Raw genomic sequence first — 25,026 nt, forward strand, 5'->3', positions numbered from 1 at the left:
AGGGGATTCCCGAGCAAATAACGTGCATGGGGGGGGGGGCTCGCTTTGCGCAGTCAAAGCCCATGTGCGCATGCACAGGTTTACCTTGACCATGCGCTGACAGTCCCATCATTCTGTCGCTAAACGAACAGCTGATCACACCGAGGTGCTCGCTGACTGCCGATATTTATTAGTTTGGTCCTGCGTTTCCTTTCCTTCGCAACATAACGTCTTTTCTTCTCGCTTTCCGTTACTGTAGTCAGTCTTTCACGTTTCATTTGCACACTCACGTCCTCCATTTTGCTCTCCTGTTTCAAATTTGTATCCCACAATGCCTCGCGTGAACGGGGAAAGCCCACCACGTGATGCATGACATAGTATCTTGAATTGGGTCATGGTGAAGCAGGAAAAAAATGGCAGAGAATTTAGGGCCACATGGCCCCAAATTCATTAAATTGTTCTATTTATATGAAAAAAAAAACTAATAAAATTGGAAATCTGCGATTCGAATTCAATAGCTTTCGGTCCAAAAATAATTGGGTGTCGGGGAAAATTCTTTTTAATGACCTACACTTGAAAAATCTGAAAGGTAGTCTAGCTTTATAGTGCATATTCTGGACCAATTTCGTTTTTATATGAAAGTATGTCCCTTTACACACTCCTCCAGAAGGGTAATTTTGCACAAGGCCATCGGTCTACAGCAGAAAAAAAAAAAAAAAAAAAAAAAAAATAATGCGTCTGGAAAAATCCCAAGGGAGTCTGGAGCCAGATTCGTGACGTTACCTGTAGTGTAGCAGATTGGGTCCAAATTTTACAGGAATACTTCACTTAATGATACAAGCACCAAAATTTGCACAGACTTAGTTTAGATACCCCTCCTTCAGAAAAGCCCGGTAGCCACCTGAAAAATTCAAGATGGCGGCCAAAATGGCGGCCGAAAAAGCGGGAAAGCATAATATCTATATTTTGACCTGCAATTAACATTTTACAGTTTATTACAACATATACACATAATTAAATGATGCATTTCACATGATTGTTTATTCTTCACCAAATTCACACATTTGATCAATGTATATTTTATTTTAGGATTTTAAGTTCATGACTGCAAGACAAATAGTGTTCATGATCATCTATTTATATTAGGGATGGCGAAAACTAAAAAAAAATCTTCACCGACCACTGAGCCTCATTAGCCGGTTAAAGTCGGTTAACCTATGAGTTTAATTGGAATTATTAGAATCTATTCCAAATCTAACCGCGAGCATCCGCATATTCAGTCCCAGTCGCTGCCCTCCACTCACATTACCTTTTCTACAGCATGAAACATTTAGTCAAACGCGGCACTGATGTCGAGGGGTTTGTATTGGAGCGGAGGACAAATGGCTCCAGCTTAGAAACCGTTTCAGTTGGCCATGATGGCGTTGAAAATAAAGTCAAGTGCTAGAAGTAGTACATAGCATTCAGTGATGGGAATAACGGCGTTAAAATAAAGGCTGTTATAACGGCGGGTAATCTAATTAATTAGCTACAATCGTTATAACGCCGTTACCAATATTAACACGCCATTACTGCATGGTATTGAAGTTGCTCTGAAGCCGTCACCGACTTGGCTCACAGACATAAAAGCTGTGTTTGTCACTCCCCCTCAGACACCGCTGTCATTTCATTCTCTACCCTTCCCTACAAAAGTCAGCATCTGCGCCTTTAGTTCGTGTGGAGAGATATGATCTGCAATAACATGCATTGTTGGCTACAGACCAAAACATACTTTCAGAATGCACTGGCCAAGGCAGGATTAAACTCCATGTGCCTTCTAATAATAATAATAATAATAAAAACAGAATAGTAATTTGTAAGCTAAAAAGCCTGTGTCTACACTTTTCTCTCGCCGAGTGGCAGCTGTCTTCAACTGGGGTGGGACATGACTGAATGGGTGTTTCTGATTTGTCAGCTGTCTTCAACTGGGGTGAGAGGGCGGGACATGACTGAATGGGTGTTTCTGATTTGTCAGCTGTCATTCTTACACCGCATGGCATGCCCCAAGCGTTTACAACACAGAATTCCAGGTTCTCCGCTCCAAAATCGGCAGCTTCAAAACGATTGATTTTTTTTTTTTAACCGACAACCAAAAAAAAAAAAAATTAACCGGTTGACGTTGATTGTCAACCATCGGTCAAACGGTCATCGGTTAACATCCCTAATTTATATGTGTCATTATTATATAGAAGAATGATGTCAGAGCACAACCAGGGCACACCGAGTCAATACCCTGCCAATATTGAAGAGAATGACTTCAAACCTCTTGAAAAGTTTCTCTTGTTGTTTGACAAAAACTGTCCCTTAGATAGTGTTGATGAGGCCAGTCTTGATTTGTTTGCTCGAAAACAGAGGGCATATGATGCAATCCCCCCTACAAAAGGAGCACTGGTGCAACAAACAAATCGTGCAACACATCAATCTGCAAACATCTGGGGACAAGCAATGTGTAGAGAAATGCATGAAGAAAGTCCATCTGAATGGGGATGGGAGAAAGAGGGGGATGGTTGGAAGGTATTGTGGACCACTTTGGCACCAATGGAGCACTTGCATGTGACGTCACAGCCGATCCAGATTGTGACAGACGCCATCTTGTCAGTCAAATGCCATATTTCCGCCTTCTACTTCTGCTTCTACCTTTTCTTCTGGAAAAACCTACTATATACAATTCTACTACAACGGCTGCGGCTACAAGCTCTCCCTACCTGTGCACGTTTATGTTTTTTGTGTGTATTTTTGCGTGTTGTTCGTCTGTACCGGACTTCAATATCCACTACAGCCGTATGGACTTACTGGACATTGGTTTCCAGCAGAAAATGATGGTTTGTAGCGATTTCCATCACATGCACAACATTCCGGACGAAAGAGAAAAAAAAAAAAAAAATTCCGGACGAGATAGCGAGACCAGCGGGGTCTCCGTGGATTGTTATTGGAAGCAAAGCGAAGGAGGCGGCGCCGGGAGAGGAAGCAAAAGCGAGGCTGCAGAGCTGGCCTGTTGACTAAGCTCAGAAAACAGCCACTCAAATCTCCACTGCTAAGCCTCTCCAACGCCAGGTAAACAAGACAGACAATTTGGAATTACCTTATTCTATTCTATAATCGGCTGGTCAGTGCTATACTCAGTACTTAAGTGACTTACCCATCCAGTGAGGATCATTTTCTTGTTTACAAGATGCCACATCTGAGTTGCTGACAAATCCTGAATTTCTGTAAAGATAACTGTCCAGAGATTTATAAGCACGCAGTGCTTCACCACTGAGCAGCGAGGGAAAGTTAATGAGGTAATTATACACGTCCGGGTATTCCACCTCTGGCAGTTCCATATCCACTGACACGGTCGTGAAAACTCCGTCTGGAAAGTCATAAGGGTCACTAATCTGTAGATCGTTTATTTTAGACATATATCTAGTTATCTGTTCATTAGAAAAATGAGCCGTGTAGTCCGTCGGTTGAAATTGATCCATTCTGTACACGAGTGCAGCAATATTCAGCTGTGCTGTTGACCGACAAGATGGCGGCTGTGTACTTTCCGGTCACGTGACTGCAAGATCTCTATTAGTCAGAGTTGCCAGCAACTTACGAAGTGTAACTGCAAGGGTGTTTGCCATGGAAACTGCAAGTGTTACCGACTTGGCTTGAAATGTACACAGCTCTGTGGCTGTAACTGTGTGCCAAGATAAGAGACATACATGTATGGCAAATGGATCTCATAAGATGTACATAAACTTGAGCTTAGTATTTAGTTTATGTTGATCGTTCCCGTTTTAGTAGTTTTGACCCAGTGTCATAGCTTTTGCATTCTTGTTCTATTACAATGTAACCACAAGGTTGTTTTGCCCTAATGGCATTAGTTTGTATATTTTTATACCTATGATTAGTTGCGTTTTAAATCACCAGAGGTTTGTTATATTGTTTACATGTGTTTTGTTAGCAGTAATATTGAAATGAGAATTTATCTGTACATGTGAATGAGGCTGTTTTATTATCTTTATGTGCAAAAGATAATATGAACTGGTCTAAGCTATGTTTCTTATAATTTTGGTTGTTGCATCATGTAGTTAAGTGTTTTAAATATGGTTTTGTTTCAAATATGAAAAATTGGCTGTTTTTTTGAGCTGTCAAATTTTATGATTTATTAAGTTGTACTCTGTCACAGTCAATAAGGTATGTATTTTTGAGTCGGCCATCTTGGAAAATGGCTGCCATCTTTACTGTATGTGTGGTTATCAGGAATTCCTTAAGCACTTTGGTCTAAACTATATATTTAGCTCATTTTATGACTCTCTCTCGATGAAGTGCTCTGTCAGTAATTTATATGTGTGTTTTAAGCCAGCCATCTTTAAAAATGGCCGCCATTTTGAAATTTTGTGAGGATACTAACCTTACTAGAGGCTATTGGCTTTAGCTATGTTTCTTCAAAACTTGATGACAATATCTTGAAGTGAAGTGCTTTATCAGTACAAAATGCATTTTTAAGTCGGCCATCTTGAAAAATGGCCGCCATTTTGAATTTTTGTGTGGCTACCGGGCTTTTTTGAAACATCTTGATGTTATCTATATCTGTGCAAAATTTGGTGCTTGTATCATTAAGTGAAGTATTTTGCCACTAATCTGCTACACTACTGCGGAAGCACCAGCAGGCTGCGAGAGCTTTGCACGGTTTCAGTGCACAGCCTGTGTAGACCAAGCGCTCCCATTTCTCTCTCATTGTCCGGTCTTTTGGGAAACGATGAGTACTAATCCCATCAAGATTGGTGTTGCTACACCCTCCTACGATACATCTGTTCACCATCTTAATAATCACGCGATAACGTTGAAAAAATTTGCAGAAAACCACCAGGTCGTTTTCTCATAAACAAACCAGCGCTGGCGTAGGATTCAGAGGGAGGCGTCCCGCACGCGACGTCACGAAAATCAATGTTTGCCGGGAAATCCAAATGCCAAGTTTTTTCAGAGGCGGACCAATTCACCTCAAATGGCTTGATTTCAACTGAATTTTTCTGGCATTGCGCAAGGTAAAAAAAAAAATGCACAAAATGCAGAATGTTACAGATATTTGACCAAAGTTTAATATAAAATAGGAGAATTACATCGATCTTGCTCCTGAATTTACCCGTGATATGCACTTTAAGTCGCTGCAACTGAATAAATATAGACAAAAGCATGTCTTCCATCTTTCAGGTCGTCTGAAATCAAGTAACAGTCAGTCACTGGACCATTGACACGACATCACATCACTGAGGTCATGGGTGTGGCTGGGAATTTTACACCACATGTGCAACATGGCTTCTTCTGAAGTTTTTCGGCATGCTTGAAAACATCAGCATATTTCTATGACAGTAGCAGCATATAACTGCATGGTCTGGAGTGTGTTATTCTGCTTATACCACAGCGATTTACCACTGATTACAATGTTAATTTCTTAAAAAAAACGACGCAGGTTCCTGTTGTCACTTGCATTACAGCCACGATAAATGATCACTCCCTCCCCTTTGCCCTTACGCGCGCACTCCCCGTCGCTCTAAAAAATAAATAAATAAATAAAAATATTCCCACCATCCTGGGAAACATCAAATAAATGGTATCAATTACATTTTTTTGTTAAACACACCTTTAAATTTTAGCTTGTACACCGTACAAGTCCGTGTGTACGAACGGTTACTACAGACAATAACACAGTGAACGCATTCATATTAACTTGCTCACGTTACAGTTGAGCCGTGCTGTTATACGGAAATACTGCCCACCACCTGACCAACCGGAATCAAGTATTCAGCCAGTCTGTGGTTTAAAAATATCCCCAATGTAAATAAACAAGACACTACATCTGAAGAATTTAAAAGCACTGTTTTTGTCAAGGCTGGAGAGAAGCCGCAACAGCGTACGAACCAGACAGGGGGCTTCTGGCAACAGCCTGGGGCTGGCATTTGAATGTCAACCTGGGGAGATAGCTCAAATTCCCACACACCATAGCTGTGACCATGCTTAGCCAGGAGATGGTTCTTGTGTCAGAATCAAGGCAGGTGGTCCTGCTGGAACTGACTGTGCCCTGGGAAGATCAAATGGGAGAGATCGCATGAGGAGCTCACAGGCAAACGCCATAGCAGGGGATGGAAGACCTGTTGCTATTCCATCGATATCGGCTGCTGAGGATTTGCCAGTCAATCACTCTGCAGGGTCTTAGGGGACTGCACAGCAAGAGAGCCAACAGGAACATTACTGATGCTGCAGAGAAGGCATCGAGGTGGCTGTGGCTCAAAAGGAGCGATCTGTGGACCACAAAAGCTACCCAGACACAAGCTGGGGGCTGATTACCCCTGCCTGGGTCACCTGGGTGAGAGTGTACAACCCCGATTCCAAAAAAGTTGGGACAAAGTACAAATTATAAATAAAAACAGAATGCAATAATTTACAAATCTCAAACTGATATTGTATTACCAATAGAACATAGACAACATATCAAATGTCGAAAGTGAGACATTTTGAAATTTCATGCCAAATATTGGCTCATTTGAAATTTCATGACAGCAACACATCTCAAAAAAGTTGGGACAGGGGCAATAAGAGGCTGGAAAAGTTAAAGGTACAAAAAAGGAACAGCTGGAGGACCAAATTGCAACTCATTAGGTCAATTGGCAATAGGTCATTAACATGACTGGGTATAAAAAGAGCATCTTGGAGTGGCAGCGGCTCTCAGAAGTAAAGATGGGAAGAGGATCACCAATCCCCCTAATTCTGCGCCGACAAATAGTGGAGCAATATCAGAAAGGAGCTTGACAGTGTAAAATTGCAAAGAGTTTGAACATATCATCATCATCATCTACAGTGCATAATATCATCAAAAGATTCAGAGAATCTGGAAGAATCTCTGTGCGTAAGGGTCAAGGCCGGAAAACCATACTGGGTGCCTGTGATCTTCGGGCCCTTAGACGGCACTGCATCACATACAGGCATGCTTCTGTATTGGAAATCACAAAATGGGCTCAGGAATATTTCCAGAGAACATTATCTGTGAACACAATTCACCGTGCCATCCGCCGTTGCCAGCTAAAACTCTATAGTTCAAAGAAGAAGCCGTATCTAAACATGATCCAGAAGCGCAGACATCTTCTCTGGGCCAAGGCTCATTTAAAATGGACTGTGGCAAAGTGGAAAACTGTTCTGTGGTCAGACGAATCAAAATGTGAAGTTCTTTATGGAAATCAGGGACGCCGTGTCATTCGGACTAAAGAGGAGAAGGACGACCCAAGTTGTTATCAGCACTCAGTTCAGAAGCCTGCATCTCTGATGGTATGGGGTTGCATTAGTGCATGTGGCATGGGCAGCTTACACATCTGGAAAGACACCATCAATGCTGAAAGGTATATCCAGGTTCTAGAGCAACATACGGTATGCTCCCATCCAGACAACGTCTCTTTCAGGGAAGACCTTGCATTTTCCAACATGACAATGCCAAACCACATACTGCATCAATTACAGCATCATGGCTGCGTAGAAGAAGGGTCCGGGTACTGAACTGGCCAGCCTGCAGTCCAGATCTTTCACTCATAGAAAACATTTGGCGCATCATAAAACGGAAGATACGACAAAAAAGACCCAAGACAGTTGAGCAACTAGAATCCTACATTAGACAAGAATGGGTTAACATTCCTATCCCTAAACTTGAGCAACTTGTCTCCTCAGTCCCCAGACGTTTACAGACTGTTGTAAAGAGAAAAGGGGATGTCTCACAGTGGTAAACATGGCCTTGTCCCAACTTTTTTGAGATGTGTTGTCATGAAATTTAAAATCACCTAATTTTTCTCTTTAAATGATACATTTTCTCAGTTTAAACATTTGATATGTCATCTATGTTCTATTCTGAATAAAATATGGAATTTTGAAACTTCCACATCATTGCATTCCGTTTTTATTTACAATTTTTACTTTGTCCCAACTTTTTTGGAATCGGGGTTGTATGATATTGAAAAACCCAAAGCACCCAAGGACCCTAGATTACATCACTTATGACGTGTCTAGGCCAGACCTGGGCATTTTCCGGCCCGCGGGCCGCATCCGGCCCTTTGGTTCATTCTGACCGGCCCGCGTAAGGTTAATTAGAAATTACAAAATAAACGTATTTTCTAATTTTACCTCATGCATGGACTGAATGTGCATTGCTTTTATTTTGAAGCTGTGTTCAACAAAAACGCAATGCGCTCGACATGAACATGACATGAAATCCCACGAAACCTAATCCTGTGATAACTACTTCCGTAATTTGTCCAGACCAACCACAAACTTGTACGTCATCCTTCAAATGGTCCAGCCAGTCACATAGTGTGATGTCACCAGCAGGCGCCGGAGCCCGAGCCGATCTGTAGATCTGATACCTACACTGAATCGACTGATGATCATCCGTCAGCTGTGCTTCACATCTCCACCTCAGACATTCAGCCTGACTCTGATGCACTCGTTAAAGACCAACAGAGACTAGATTTCTCTCACTGAACAAATAAAAAACACCAAATGAGGTGATTAGACTACAAATGTGGGCATCATTATTATATGATGCATCTTGTTTGATATTTGGAGTAGAAAGACAATATTGTGATGTCTTTATTGTGTTTTGGGGTGAATGTGACTGAAAAAAATGGTACAAACGTTCACATTTTGTTAACCATTGTTTTGGGAAATTTGATTGAATAAATGACATTTTGTAAGGCAACCTCGTTTTTTCCATCCTCTTACCAGTCTTAGCAGCTTGTAAAAACAATTATATTTATTTCTTTATAAATACAATTAATATTATGCAGAATTTAGTTCAGCCTTATGGTCCGGCCCTCCACAAAATTTTCTGTTTCTCATGTGGCCCTATGGAAAAAATACTTGCCCACCCCTGGTCTAGGCTGTACTGTAAGGTGTGTAAAAATCAAAATCAACATAAGACCGCATCCAAAAAAAAAAAAAACAAACAACCCATAACTGATAAAGGTTATGATCATTTGTAGCTAATGATCCTTCAGAAATGACGCCAATTGTCTCTTGGGTTTCTAGAGTGTTCCCTTAAAGCTGTTAAATCTTTATTCTGCGTTTTGGTTAGAGCTGAACCTAGCTACAAGAAGTGATACCAAACCATCAGCTGGAGAGTTAGTAAAAAATATAACGAACAACCAATATTAAATCTTTCAAGCACTTATTAAACATCCAGGAAGAAATGCAATAAGCATAGACTTTATTTGAGCTCAAAGTATTTTTGATCAAATGCAAACCACAATTATATTCTGTATTTCTAATATGACTTTCAAACATGTATAAAAAACACTGCTTTTAGTGTAGGCAGTCAGAACAAACGTGTGTGTGTGTACCTGTTTAAGTACATGTAAGTAGTCGTAACAGAAGCCCACTGTATTCGCTGAAATGTCATCATCCTCATGCATAAGCAGCTGCAGCATCAGCGGGATTTTGCCCTCCAGAGCCTGCAGGGTTTCTGCTGCGACCTTCATGTCCCCCGCTTTACTGAGTTTGGTCCAGCTTAACACCAGAGCCTGACCCATTCCATTTACCAGGCGCGAGAACTTGGCCAGGAAGTCCACGTCCTCCTCCTGACACACACGTCACCACAATTCACTTACACACCAAACTCCTAGCAGTTTTTCCTTTAATTTCACAATGTCAGACAGTTGACAATCAATCAATCATTAGCCATGTAACAATTCACCCAAGTCATGATTCAACTCACAATCCTGGGTTCACAATTTGCCTTTGACAATATTTTTTTGGGGGAAATAAATAAAATTTTATTACCAAGGAAATGCAACACTTATTTTCCTATTTTTAAATCAACTTATTCCTTTTGTTAACTCTTTTGTTTCATTTTCTTAATAACCAACAAATTATTTACCCAAATTTGTAAAGGTTGCAGCAGAATATAGCCTACTAAACAAAGATTCCCTTGATTAAAAATGAAAAATTTAACAAACAGGCCTTTTCTTAATAAACTTAACATCTGTACTACCTTCATTTTTCTTTTCTCTTCTTTAGCTTTCAGCAGTCTGTAAAGAGAGCTCCAATTTGTTAAATCTATTTGTAGAGTAAATCACAGCTCTTTCCCTACTTGGATCCTGTGTGTTTTCGCAGCATTAGAGCTGTGTTACTTTCCTCGAGGGTGAAGTCACATGTATTCCCACTATTGTACGTTATTCTGCCCTCTGCTGTCTGAACAACGCAAGTACAGCTAGGAAAAACTTGGAGACAGCCTGCAAGCCTGATAATTGCGATTCTTTTTATTTCATTGATTTGAGTAAATCAGATTTGTACTGCGATTTATTGTCGGATATTGTTACATGCCTACGAGTCATGATTGATTACTCCCATTTTAAGAACCATGTTGAACAGCACATACCTGCTTCACATTGAAGAAGCCAGCATTTTGCAGGACTTGAGAGAGAGACTCCACCAGTTTGGTTTTGTCCACAGGGTCCATGCCCTTATTAATTATCTCGAACAGGCAATCGCAGGCCTCCTCTCTCAGCTCCTCCACGGACATGTGGCTCAACAACAGATTCACAAACCTGCAAAAAAAAAAAAAAAAACCCACAGTTCTCAGAAACTAATAATCTCACTTGGTCAGTTTGTGGCCGAAATACGATTACAGTAAAGCAAGCAGGGGACACGCATGCTGATATTTAATATGAAAACGTATTTGGATTGAAATTCCCTGTAAAACAGGTCTCCAGAGAGTGACAGTTGCGCGTAGGGCTGTGCAATACAATAGATATTATCGTATAACCATAGAAAAACACCTATAATTTCATATTATGCTTTACTGTTTATTTTGCTGTTTCAGAAATTACACTCTTTAAAGCAATGTTCATCATTTGGACCGTTTATTTGGGACACAGCAGTCACTGCTGTTCCAAATGATGGACTGCTAGGCGATTAAGAAATTAGTATAAATACGGAGGTGATTATAGAAAATCGCGCATGCTGATTGGTTGAAAAATTCAGACTATTTCTCGACAATCACCTCGAGCAACTCGGCAGCCAATCGCGGTCACCGTAAGTGAGGAAGAATCACAAATTATGAAAGAAAATGCGGTTCCTAAAAGCACTAAAGATGCTACAAAGTTTGGTCTAAAACTATTCAAAGGTACAGTGGAATTGTGATTTATTTTGTCCATTTCAAAACAAAAAGTATTGTGTGACACAGCGTAGATAAGTGACAAGCCTGCGCATGCCTTTATTATATTTGCATGCTGCTTTTGAAGTTTGAAACAAATTTTTAATACGATTTTTAAAAATATCACCTGTGTATTTATACTAAAACAATTGTCCGCCTCAGACTCAGTGAATAATAACCAACTTCGTCTCGGTTATTATTCACCGATATACACTTAGCATTCGGCAAATATTTGTTAATTAACGTCAAGGCCAGGATGCGTATGTGAAATAAGTACTCATTATTAGTAATATTTTGGATCAAAATGTTTTAGCAACTTTTTTTTTTTAAAACGTTGAACAGCTAATGCTGACAGATTTTACCACTGTTATCAGAAAGCCTTATAAAAACACACTTATACCAGGTTAATAATTTATTTAATTCTAATTCTAAAATACTCTTCTGATGATTTGGATGATCTGAAAATGCTACATTCCTACATAGGTATTTATTCTTTCAATTTTCAAAAAATGTGCTATATCGCGATATGGACCGATATCTGGCTTTGAAATTACCCATTTCAAAATGAGATTTAGCCCTAGTTACCCAGAATACGTTCAAATCTGGTCACTAAAGCAGACTCTGGTTGTTTTTCCTTGTAGAGCTATATTTATCAATATATAACATGGTTTGGTTGCTCTGTTTTGTAACCTCCAAAGTAGTCTCAAAAACATGGAACAAAAGTTGTGGATTATGATCCAACCTGACAAAAATCATGTCACCAAACAAAAACTGAGAAATACTGTATAGAATGAGAAACACAGTACATTCAGCATACAACCAGAGCCAGAAACAAGCATTAAAAAAAAAAAAAAAAAAAAAAAAATTCTTAGTTTCATGGAAATTCACTCTCTATTTGTTCTGACCTGTCGTTGGCAATGAGGTTGAGGTCGATCCAGGACACATATGCGCCAACTACCTCCAGACACTGGCAAGTTAGCTCGCTGTGACTGCGCTGATACGTCTGCAGGATCTGGTACCACGACTCTACCAGAGCTGGGATACAAGTCTCTCTCATGCTGTCCTTAATCAGTGTGTTCCTGCGAGTCTCCTGCAGAAAGAAATAAGCGTTGATTTAAAAAAAAAAAAAAAAAAAAAAACCCACTTCTATCAAAGCTATAACCTTCAGGCAGAACAGGAGGTTAAAGATTCATGAGACAAATTAGCCTTTCTAGCCAAGAACACATGAAGTTTCATTCTGAAAAATGCAGTATATCCATTTCTAGTACTTCTTAAAGTGCATATCATGGGTAAATCCAGGAGCAAGATCAATGCAATTCTCCTATATTACAGTGGGGCAAAAAAGTATTTAGTCAGCCACCAATTGTGCAAGTTCTCCCACTTAAAAATATGAGAGAGGCCTGTAATTTTCATCATAGGTATACCTCAACTATGAGAGACAGAATGGGGGGAAAGAATCCAGGAAATCACATTGTAGGATTTTTAATGAATTAATTGGTAAATTCCTCTGTAAAATAAGTATTTGGTCACCTACAAACAAGCAAGATTTCTGGCTCTCACAGACCTGTAACTTCTTTAAGAGGCTCCTCTGTCCTCCACTCGTTACTTGTATTAATGGCACCTGTTTGAACTCGTTATCAGTATAAAAGACACCTGTCCACAACCTCAAACAGTCACACTCCAAACTCCACTATGGCCAAGACCAAAGAGCTGTCAAAGGACACCAGAAACAAAATTGTAGACCTGCACCAGGCTGGGAAGACTGAATCTGCAATAGGTAAGCAGCTTGGTGTGAAGAAATCAACTGTGGGAGCAATTATTAGAAAATGGAAGACATACAAGACCACTGATAATCTCCCTCGATCTGGGGCTCCACGCAAGATCTCACCCCGTGGGGTCAAAATGATCACAAGAACGGTGAGCAAAAATCCCAGAACCACACGGGGGGACCTAGTGAATGACCTGCAGAGAGCTGGGACCAAAGTAACAAAGGCTACCATCAGTAACACACTACGCCGCCAGGGACTCAAATCCTGCAGTGTCAGACGTGTCCCCCTGCTTAAGCCAGTACATGTCCAGGCCCGTCTGAAGTTTGCTAGAGAGCATTTGGATGATCCAGAAGAGGATTGGGAGAATGTCATATGGTCAGATGAAACCAGAATAGAACTTTTTGGTAAAAACTCAACTTGTGTTTGGAGGAGAAAGAATGCTGAGTTGCATCCAAAGAACACCATACCTACTGTGAAGCATGGGGGTGGAAACATCATGCCTTGGGGCTGTTTTTCTGCAAAGGGACCAGGACGACTGATCCGTGTAAAGGAAAGAATGAATGGGGCCATGTATCGTGAGATTTTGAGTGAAAACCTCCTTCCATCAGCAAGGGCATTGAAGATGAAACGTGGCTGGGTCTTTCAGCATGACAATGATCCCAAACACACCGCCCGGGCAACGAAGGAGTGGCTTCGTAAGAGGCATTTCAAGGTCCTGGAGTGGCCTAGCCAGTCTCCAGATCTCAACCCCATAGAAAATCTTTGGAGGGAGTTGAAAGTCCGTGTTGCCCAGCAACAGCCCCAAAACATCACTGCTCTAGAGGAGATCTGCATGGAGGAATGGGCCAAAACACCAGCAACAGTGTGTGAAAACCTTGTGAAGACTTGCAGAAAACGTTTGACCTCTGTCATTACCAACAAAGGGTATATAACAAAGTATTGAGATGAACTTGTTCTTGACCAAATACTTATTTTCCACCATAATTTGCAAATAAATTATTTAAAAATCAGACAAATGTGATTTTCTGGATTTTTCCTCATTTTGTCTCTCATAGTTGAGGTATACCTATGATGAAAATTACAGGCCTCTCATCTTTTTAAGTGGGAGAACTTGCACAATTGGTGACTGACTAAATACTTTTTTTCCCCACTGTATATTAAACTCTGGTCAAATATCCGTCACATTTTGCGCAATTTTTTTACCTTGTGCAATACCAGAAAAATTCAGTTGAAATCAAGCCATTTGAGACGAATTGGTCCGCCTCTGAAAAAACTTGGCATTTGGATTTCCCGGCAAACATTGATTTTCGTGACGTCGCGTGCGGGACGCCTCCTTCTGAATCCTACGTCAGCGCTGATTTGTTTATGAGAAAACGACCTGGTGGTTTTCTGCAAATTTCTTCGTTATCGCGTAATTATTAAAATGGCTAACAGGTGTATCGTAGGAGGGTGTAGCAACACCAATCTTGATGGGATTAGTACTCATCGTTTCCCAAAAGACCAGACAATGAGAGAGAAATGGGAGCGCTTGGTCTACACAGGCTGTGCACTGAAACCGTGCAAAGCTCTCGCAGCCTGCTGGCGCTTCCGCAGGTAACGTCACGAATCTGGCTCCAGACTCCCTTGGGATTTTTCCAGACGCGTTTTATTTTATTTTTTTCTGCTGTAGACAGATGGCCTTGTGCAAAATTACCCTTCTGGATGTGTGTAAAGGGACATACTTTTTATTTTAAAAAAAAAACGAAATTGGTCCAGAATATGCACTTTAAAATCAATCCCATTCAACTAGCATTTCATGACTATTACTGTAGTGATCTAGTACGAGACACAGAGCAGAAGGTGCACTTTGCCATTTCAGCTGTGTTCATTTTGCCTTTTATGGAGTTTTGCAGGTGTCACCAAATGAAAATTCATCAACATTCACGTGTGTGTGTCGGTGTCGTCCGAGACCTTTGTAAATCAGAATGATAAATGAGGTCTAGTGCAAGATTTGTAAGCAGAGGTTACTATATAGTTTGAGAAAACTCAACTACACATGTTCCAAAACAGCCTCAGAATTGCCATTCTGGTGTTTCAGGAAACTACAGAAGGAAGAACAGACCGCACACAGCAGAACGTTGATAGTGAGTCATACCTCGGGGGTGTGCAAGATGTCCCTGTCCACCACCTCGGCGTCAATGGCCATGAGCGTGCGCAGATAGATGTCCAGGCCTTGAGGGCTCAGGCCCACCAGTGAGAGCACATCAAAGAAGAACTTGGGCCACAGTGTCAGGTACTCCACGACAAAGGTAAGCGCAAACACCTGCGCAGCCTTGTTCTTGATGAACGGCTTCTCTGGCTGTGTACTCATCAACTAAAAAATTAAATAAATAAATTCATTAATTAAAAAAAAAAGTCAACTCAATACAAAGATCCACAAGCAAGCGGTGATGAGGTCTGAAGCAGGAACATGCCGATATTGGCTCTTTCATGACTGACAGTACTTCAGTACAGTTGTATAAAGCCACATTGGACATTTTCAAATGTAAAACTTCCTGAAATGGCACAAGACCATAGCTTTGAATCCAAATTAAATGAATGAACAGAAGATTAGCCTTAGTGTAAAAATCTGTTCATGGAAATCAGGGGTTATCAAACTCCGGCCCGCCACCCCAGCCCCTCACTACTTGAACCGGCCCTAAGAGGCAATCCCCAAAAGTGGTCATGGCCTATTTTTTTTTTTTAATTGCTTTTTGGCAAACATGTCTGCATCTTGTATTTTGTTGATTTTATCAATTAAAATTGATATTTAGTTATAAAATGAACTATTCATATTTTCCGAATTTGTGTCATATGCTCGCGATCAAGCAGTGACAGGCAGCGCACGCGCAGAGAACTGTCAGTGTTCAGGACAGCAAAATGGCGAGCGGTCAGCGAAAAGCTGACAGAGTGTAGAGTTTTTAAAGAACAGCGGACCACCGATTATTTTTTCGTTCAGTGTAAGGACGGTGCAGTTTGTCTTGTATGTAAAGAAAGTGTGTCGGTTTTCAAAGAATATAATCTGCGTCGTCACTACGAAACCTGCCACAAAGAGTATGCTAGTTTGCGAGGGCAAACAAGAGAAGGCAGGATTCGGAGGATGAAATGCGGACTGGCTGCACAACAGAATGTATTCCTTCGCCAAACCCAGATCAACCAGGCTGCTGTCCGAGCTGGCTATAAGGTAGCTCACCTACTAGCTACCCGTGGAAAGCCGTTTACTGATGGGGACTTTGTTAAAGTATGCATGCTTGCTGTGGCTAAGGAGGTGTGTCCCGACAAGAAGGATGCGCTCAACGCGGTGAGTCTCTCTGCACCTGCTATGACCAGGCGAACCGAAGATTTGGGGGACAACGTGTATGACCAGCTGAATGAGAGAGCGTCAGAATTCGAGTTTTTTGCTTTGGCCATGGATGAGAGCAATGACGTGCAGGACACAGCACAACTGCTGTGATCTATTGCTCATATTATAATTTCACTGTTTTTTTTAAATGTATTTATTTTATAGGCCTACTTATTTGACCTTTAAGTGCTGCACATAATTATTAATATCAACAGGCCTACCTACAATTTATAATTTCCCACTCACCTTTGCCAGTGTCAATCACCTCAACTAGGCAGATGTTTCTTACCTTGACAGCTTTGAGGTTATTTTTATTAGAAAATAAATAAATGGAATATCTGTGGTATTTCAAATTAAAACAGTGTGAAGACTCAATTACTACTTTTGCAAACCACTAGTAAAGATAAACAAATATGTGCAAGTAATCAAGTGTTGATATAGTAGTGGGGGGTAGTGTTGATATAGTAGTGGGGATACAGTAGTGGGGGGGATATAGTAGTGTTGATATAGTAGTGGGGATATAGTGGTGGGGGGTATATAGGAGTGGGGGGGATATAGTAGGGATGGCTGTGCCAGGCTAGTAATCTCTACTACACAATGAGGCCTGCTGGTGGTCATGTTTGTCTGGGTCATACAATTCTACGTTATATAGCTGACCCGACCCCAGCCCCCCATCAGTCAGGAATGACAATGTGGCCCCCAGAGGAAAAAAAAAAAGTTTGGTGACCCCTGATGTAAATGCACAGAACAAAAAAAGGGTTCTGTAGTGAGCATTAGTAACAGGCTTTTTTTCATATTTATGTCATGTAATCACCATTCCTAAAGTGACTTCAAGGTTCTTTAAAATCACAAATGCCAAATGAATATTTCTATTTATAAATCACCCTCCATTTTGTTGAAACAATCAATTCTCAAAAGACAGACGCGCACCACACAGCTGGATTTAAGGCGAAGCTGAAACTTGTAATTCCCACGTACAAACTGTAAACGCCTCAGAAAAAGCCCATAAACTTTTCAACTTGTTAGTTTTCCCAACTCCCAGTTCCCTCCCTGTTTACAGTGACATCAGATCAACATGGCTGCTGAAAGTGAAGCATAAAGTCCCACTTCTCTACTTTTTAAATTAGTTTATTTTTTTTAATTTAAAACGTATATAGGGAGTTTGCCCCAAGAGCATTAAATACTCATCTAGAGGGCTCACTCTTAAATTTTCTTTACATAAAATTTATTTAGTGGACGAGAATAACGGACAAAAAATGGAAAATATATATGGAAAAAAAGAGGAAAAATATGAGTCTATAGCAGTATTGGCTTTAGATCAGTTAATATACAGACAGAATACTTGGTTAAATCTATAATCACTGTTTTGAGAAGCTAACTCATCAATATAAGTGCTACAGCTCATTTAACCAACATTAGCGAGATAGCTTATTACTAAGCTACTCACTACTGTCCGGGGTTGTAGCCGTGCTACAATTTCAGTTTAAAACTCTGCAGGACAATTCCATGAAATGGTCAACCCAAGGGGTGAAAATTAAATTTTGTATATATGGTGTTAAATTGGTGGCACGGTGGTTAGCGCTGTCACCTCACAGCAAGAAGGTCCAGGTTCGAGCCCCGTGGCCGGCGAGGGCCTTTCTGTGTGGAGTTTGCATGTTCTCCCCGTGTCCACGTGGGTTTCCTCCGGGTGCTCCAGTTTCCCCCACAGTCCAAAGACATGCAGGTTAGGTTAACTGGTGACTCTAAATTGACCGTAGGTGTGAATGGTTGTCTATGTGTCAGCCCTGTGATGACCTGGCGACTTGTCCAGGGTGTACCCCGCCTTTCGCCAGTAGTCAGCTGGGATAGGCTCCAGCTTGCCTGCGACCCTGTAGAACAGGATAAAGCGGCTAGAGATGAGATGGTGTTAAATTTGATTGGGTTATCAGGGTACCCCCAGGATTGTTAAACCAAAATTTAAGACTTTAAGACTTTTTTTAATGCCATTTCAAGTGAAATTTAATACCTTTGTCGCACTCATTAGGGAAGAATAAATCATGTTGAGCACCAGATTAAACCTCAAATAATTACTATTTACGAGTGTTTGAAATAACAAAATTACATTTATTAAAATAATCAATCAGAATTCGTTCTACTCACACCCCCTGGACACCATGCAGAGGAGAGCACCCCCATGTAAGTCCAGACAATCACCCCTCATACACACACACACACGCCAGAGAAGCATTCAAAAGACAAAAAGAAGATGGAAGGTAAGAGCATCAACCGAACATCTTTAACTTGCCCAAAGGTGACGAGAGTAAGCCAATCCACTCAGAGAACAAACAGGGTGGGGAAAACATAGCCTACATAGACATCACAGTATGGCCTACATCCTAATCATTCAGAATTCATTCCCCTCAAACACACTCTCTCTCTTTCTCTCTCTCTTACCACTTTTCATGTGAGAATCCAGAGCTGTAAGCCCCATTGTCCCTAGTTGAAAGGTTTTTTTTTTTACACAAAGTGCATAATGCCTCACGGTCATTATTTGGAACCCCCTTAACCCAGGCGTATTTAGGGTCGAGCGGCCACTTCGGGTTGAATCTGCACTTCCCCATGCTCTCTCCCCCTCACCCTCTCTGCGCCTGCTGCTCTCGTTTCGTGTGAACCCTTTACGGCGCGACGTGAATTTCCCGCTGTTTGCGTGTGAACGCCAGGGCAGCGCAAAACATTTTAGATTTTGCTTCATTTTCATCACAGAGAATTTAATCTAGGTTACGCAACGATGTTAGACTTTCTTTGGAAAATTAAGACCTCCGTGGAAAAAATTAAGACTTTCAAGATGAAATTTAATACTTTTAAGGCCTTAATTCTGGAAAATGAAATTCAATACTTTAATACTTTTAAGTAGGTACCCTGGTTATTAATGATTGGTTCATTCACTGCAGTCAATATTTTTGTGCTGAACTCATGTCACATGACTGGTGGCCATTTTGAAATTGTCAGATCCAAGTGCAAAACTAACAGACACAGAAGCACTCAGACTGCTGTCAAAAGTCCTCACCAGGTAAGTTAAGCTGTGTTTTATATCAAATGGACCTTATTCTTTACATTTCCATGAAAAAACTGATTCCACTGAGTAATTATCACAGCTTTGGGGCTTTTTAGAGCCAACAAGTAGCTTTGTTCACTGATTGATATTATGACCAAGAAAGAGAAAATTACCACATTTCCTCTCTGTACATCAAACATGTAAATTTGGAAAGTGTTGCGTCAGTTACTGTACATTCCATGATCTCAACTGTCAGTTCTAAACATTTTTCATAGTTTCTTTCTTTCATTGTATACTATGGCATGTTAAATGTTAATAAAATTGCAACAAGTTTCACAGAATTTGGCATTTGCACTTGTCGAATTCTCCAAGTTGCGTCAGTTACCAATGTTATCTGCATGCCACTAAATAAATATTATTCATATCTGGGGGAAAAACTCTATGTTGTCCAAGATGGCCTTCAGGCCTTAAAGCTCATAGGCAACGGTTTTAATTTTATGCACATTTGAAACTTTATATGTTTAAAAAACCCTCTGTAATTTTCTCCTGGTCCCAAGAATTATTGTTAATAAGTAATAATTAAAATATAGTTAGCGCAGATCGCGGCAAATTTCCGTCTGCTATTTCCGTGACCACTCGGCGCATGATGTCGTTTAAGCCAAACCAACCGCTTGAGTTGAGTCCACTTCCGTTTACTTACGTTACCGTTCGGCTTGAGTGCAGACGTGCGTTCAGGAATTTCCCAAGAAAAACCCCATGCCTTATTGTTGTGCAGTGAACTGTAACAACGGGACTCGTTCAGGAAGAAGTTTTTACCGTTTTCCAAAAGAGGCGGAGAGTGTGGATTGTGTGTGTGAAGCGAGAGGGTTAGCAGCCGGGTAAATATGCCGCTCTGGGCTCCGATCACTTCCAGGAGGTTCATTTTTAAAGAATCCCCATCCGTTGGAGAGTTCAGGTGTCAGTGTTGGACAGAGAAGCTCAAACTTGACGCTGTTCCAACAAAATTCGGGCACAAAAGCAAGCGGTCAAAGAAGAAACGGACCGGCAATGCTCAAACAAAAAGGAGAAGATTGGAGATCAACGTTTTTACCTTTGCTTGCAATTTTTCAAGTGAAGAATCCTGAGGGACCCTGTACAATCATTGTGGAAATGAGACAAAAGGGATAGTTTGTCATGGCGACCTGCCAGCATGCTAACATGTTATTGACTAACATGATAAATGTCTGTCTCTGTTGCCCCTTTTCCACCAAATCAGTTCCAGGGCTGGTTCGGGGCCGGTGCTGGTTCACAACTCGTGAGCCAGCTGAGAACCAGTTTGCTTTTCCATAGCTCGCGGTGCTAAGGGAAGACACGTCATTACGTCGCTGTATACGTCAGTTACGTCGCTACGTTTGCATAAACCTTGGCGCGAATATCGAAGCAAAAACACTGAAGAAGCAGCAGCAGCAGCAACAATAATAATAAATGACTTCGCGTTTGTACAGCTGCTGCTTCTCGTCGCTTAAAAATGTTGATCTTTCGCGGTCTTGTTATTGTTGTCGGTCTTAACAACTCTGCCCCCCCAGCAGAGAGTTGGTGCTAGCCTGGAACCAGTTTTTCTGGCCCCAGAGCCAGTTCTTTGTCAGTGGAAACAGAAAACCCGGTTCCAAACTAAGCACTGGCCCCGAACCAGCCCTGGAACTGCTTTGGTGGAAAAGGGGCATGTGTGTATGCATGTCCGAATACAAGTGTTCCTAATGAATTGGCCACGAAGCTGAAGTTGTCACAGCTAAAATGATACCTGCGGGCATGCTAACATGCTAATGGTTCACATGCCATTTGGATGCTAAATGTATGTGCATGTTTATGCAGACACACGTGTTCTTAAAGGTGCCCTTCCACCAAAAACGTTTAATACTGGCTCTTTTTGAAATGCCGTAGTTCACTCCGAGTTGCATATGCATGCGAAAATGTAATTCTACTCCCATTCCCTGTATTAGCTTATGAAAGAAAATAGTCGGAAAAACGAGCGGATCTGAAAAAGCCATACGATCTTGCGTCACTTCGTAAATTAGTATTCATGGCCTCGCCCACCTTGGCTTGCGACCACCCACGGGAAGGAAGTTCGGATTTAAGCGCGAGGAAAGATAGCAGAGCCAGTGTTGCCAGATTGGGCGGTTTTAAGTGCATTTTGGCGGATTTGAACATATTTTGGGCTGGAAAACGTCAGCAGTATCTGGCAACACTGAGCAGAGCCCATCTCGTCAGTAGCTAATGAAGAGGACCTAACAGCAAGTTGAAAACATGTCTGAAGTTCGTGCCTGTGTTATTTGTGGCAGTAAGACATCAACGTTGCATTTCTTGCCCAAGATAGAAGAGGTGAAGAAGAAATGGTTGGAATTTATCTTTGGAACACCACCAGCAAAGTATAATGCAGCGTTAGTACTGTGTTCTGATCATTTCAACCACAGTGACTTTTCAAACTTCGGTGCCTTCAGTAGTGGTTTTGCTTCAAGGTTGCATTTAATCCCTGGATCTGTGCCGTCAAGACGATCGACCACCAGCTCACAAGCTGGAAGTAAAACATGAACTTTTTGTTCGAAGGTTGTTACAAAACAGCATGTTCATATTCTCCATGTTAGCATGGTCACAAACGAGGCAGGGATGAGAGTTTCCCACTTTTACTGAGTAAAAAAACGACCTTTTTATACGATGCCAAATCCGTTGAGAATTTTTTTTTTAAATTAATTTCTGGGGGTTGGGGTATGTTCCTTCATGCTGTTCAAACTTTAACTCCAACGATGTTTACACATTATTTGTAAGTCGCCATCTTTAGTCTCGTTTAAATCTCGTTGAATGTGATGTAAAATTCGTGTTCTCTACATTGTTATTGGTCAAAACATCGACATCGAGACCATAATAGCCAATCAAAACAGTTTTTACAAAGACACCCACATTCTTTAAGTCACTCATTCATTTTATTCGTTTGTTTGTTCAGTAAAAACCCAAACATTTGTTGAATTTTTCTTATTTCCTCGCGTCGCACCTCAATGACATCAGCGCGCGGCATTTTTCCCTTCGCGGTTTGTTCCTTCTCTCTCGCCGTAGTAAGACACCCACATCCGCTTGTTCTGACCCACTGGAGGTAGCATCACAGTGCTGTTAGCCAATCAGAGGTAACACATTTACATGTTATGAATATTAATGAGTAAGAGCTGAAATCCTGTCGTTCTCCCGCCACCCACTCCTCCAGCAAACTAGAACAGCCTGAAACAGGAGAACCACAGCATTTTTTTTTTCCACCAAAACCGGCTCACAGGGCATTCATTCATACTAGAGACCACCGCACAATTAATGAAAAAACGATGCAAAGAGACCTTTAATAATGTGGCCATTAAGTTAATTAGTCACAGCTAACTGCTAGCCTGCTAACATGACAATGGCTGACATACTCAGTGTGTGTGTGTATTTATATTCCATTCAGGAAAACTCAGATACTGTACCAACCAGCCCCTGACACACCCTCCAAGGCCCCAGCAATCCATGTGGACGACAACACCCTGGAAAATGTGGACCGATTCATGTATCTTGGCAGTCTTCTATCCACAAGAGCGGACATTGATGCAGAAATCCACCACCGCATAGGGTGTGCCAGTGCAGCTTTTGCTAGGCTGAGAGACAGGGTCTTTGACAACCGCGAAATCCTGACCAAAACCAAACTCCTGGTCTATCAAGCCGTCATTCTTCCCACCCTGCTCTATGGAGCTGATAGCTGGACTACCTACAGTAGACATCTGAAAGCCCTGGAGCAGTATCACCAGCGATGCCTACGCAAGATTCTCAGGATCAGCTGGGAAGATAGATGGACTAACATCAGTGTCTTAAAGGAAGCCAGCATCACCTCAACTATCGCTAGGCACCAGCTACGATGGACAGGTCGTGTAGTACGCATGCCCAACTACCGCCTTCCAAAACAGATTCTGTATGGCCAACTAAAGGAAGGAAAGCGTACCCAAGGAGGGCAAAAGAAACGGTACAAAGACATGATCAAAGTAGACCTCAAAGTGTCACTTCAATCGCAATAACTGGGAGGAGGCTGCCCTCAAAAGAGATGAGTGGAGAAGGATGGTCCATGAGGGTACAGCACACCTAGAAGAGGACCTCCACCGTGCCGCAGAAACTAAAAGGCAACTGAGGAAGGAGAGAACCACCACCAAAATGGCTCCTCAAACCCAAACCACCACCACCTCCAGGACAACAATCTACATATGCCCCCACTGCAATAGAGACTGTGGATCGAGGATTGGCCTCAACCGCCACCTGACGACCCACAAGTGACCAGACCCACCGTCAGGAGGACAATCATACCCGTTACGAGTGCTCGCCGATGATTATGATGGTGTGTGTGTGCATGGTTTTACACAAAGTGGCCACTAAGTTGAAGTTGATTTGCAATGGCTACCTGCTAGCATGCTATTGACTAACATGATTGAGGATTGTGTGCATGTTTAGAGTAGGCTATAAATAATAATGCTTGTATTAATATTAGCAATATAAACGAATCCACATTCTATTATAGGGATTGTGCGTGCACGCCCCTGTGTGCATCAGTGAGTAACCCCATTAAATGTCCTGGTATATGTTATTATTGAATTGTTGAAAATTAGCCCTGCATGTTTCTCTCCAGCAAAAAAAAAAAAAAAAAAAATGGGGGTGGTTAAATAAATGAACCTCCTAGACTACGTTCAGACTGCACCCTGAAACGACCCATATCCGATTTTTTTTGCCCATATGCGACCTGTATCCGATTTGTTATTGACAATCGGAACGACACAGATCCGATTTTTTTCACATGCGACCCAGGCCGCTTGGATATGTGGTCCTAATTCCGATGCATATCCGTTATTTTCACATGCGACTGCAGTCTGACCGGACAGGTCGCATTCATGCAACCTACACGCCATCAACAAGAGACAAACGTCACTATTCTGCGTTGGCTAATCCCGCCTCTTTGGTGGAAAACAACAACAATGGCGGACGACAACTCGGCAGGCGGCCATGGAGATGCTGCAGAAACCTCCGAGGGCACCCAATGGAGGGACTGTGAGGTGCTTGAATTACTTAACATTTGGGGGGATAAAGCTATACAGGCGAAATTGGAGGGGTCATACCGAAATCGCGCTGTTTTTGAAACAATAGCGAAAGCACTGGCTGAGCGCGGGTACAGTGGCACACGCAGTCGCTCACAGAGGTAGGTAAAGGTGTTTCTCGTAAGCCAAAAGTTGCTGACGAAATCATTATCAGAGAAGCACAGCACGTCAACATCCCACCACTCCTGGCTGCGACTCCGCATCCATACCCTCCTTTCAACGGAGGTTGCTGTCACGGCCCCACACAGCACCTGGACCAAAGCCCTTGCCCTCCTGCTTCTCAATCGCCTCCACAATACCAGGTTATTGTGCGAGTTCCGCCGCCGCCACAAAAACCACATCGCCAGGTCTCGCCTCACCTCCATGCTTTACTTGCAAACTTGAGTGCGCTTTTTTTTTTTTTTTACGTATTACGTAGATGTGCTTATTACGTGTCAATTTGCGCATGCGGGACACTTTTGGATCGTTTTCCATTCATATTGGAGATCGCATACAAGTCTCATATAATTGGTAATGTGAACGGCCTAACAAAAAAAATCGGATTTCACAACAAA

The 25,026-nt window shown here is 41.7% G+C and overlaps 1 protein-coding gene across 1 annotated transcript in view; it reads right to left on the reverse strand.

Moving 5' to 3' along the window:
• The window catches only part of xpot (exportin, tRNA (nuclear export receptor for tRNAs)), a 113,301-nt gene that overhangs the window by 37,131 nt on the left and 51,144 nt on the right, over positions 1–25,026 (reverse strand). The window contains exons 6-9 of the mRNA XM_060914362.1: positions 15,083–15,301; positions 12,085–12,269; positions 10,403–10,571; positions 9,366–9,602 (exon numbers count right to left, since the gene is read on the reverse strand). Of these exons, the coding sequence (XP_060770345.1) occupies positions 9,366–9,602; positions 10,403–10,571; positions 12,085–12,269; positions 15,083–15,301 (810 nt within the window). The remainder of the gene's footprint in view (positions 1–9,365; positions 9,603–10,402; positions 10,572–12,084; positions 12,270–15,082; positions 15,302–25,026) is intronic.

Source organism: Neoarius graeffei, chromosome 2 (genome assembly GCF_027579695.1).
Source record: "Neoarius graeffei isolate fNeoGra1 chromosome 2, fNeoGra1.pri, whole genome shotgun sequence".
Taxonomy (NCBI): domain Eukaryota; kingdom Metazoa; phylum Chordata; class Actinopteri; order Siluriformes; family Ariidae; genus Neoarius; species Neoarius graeffei.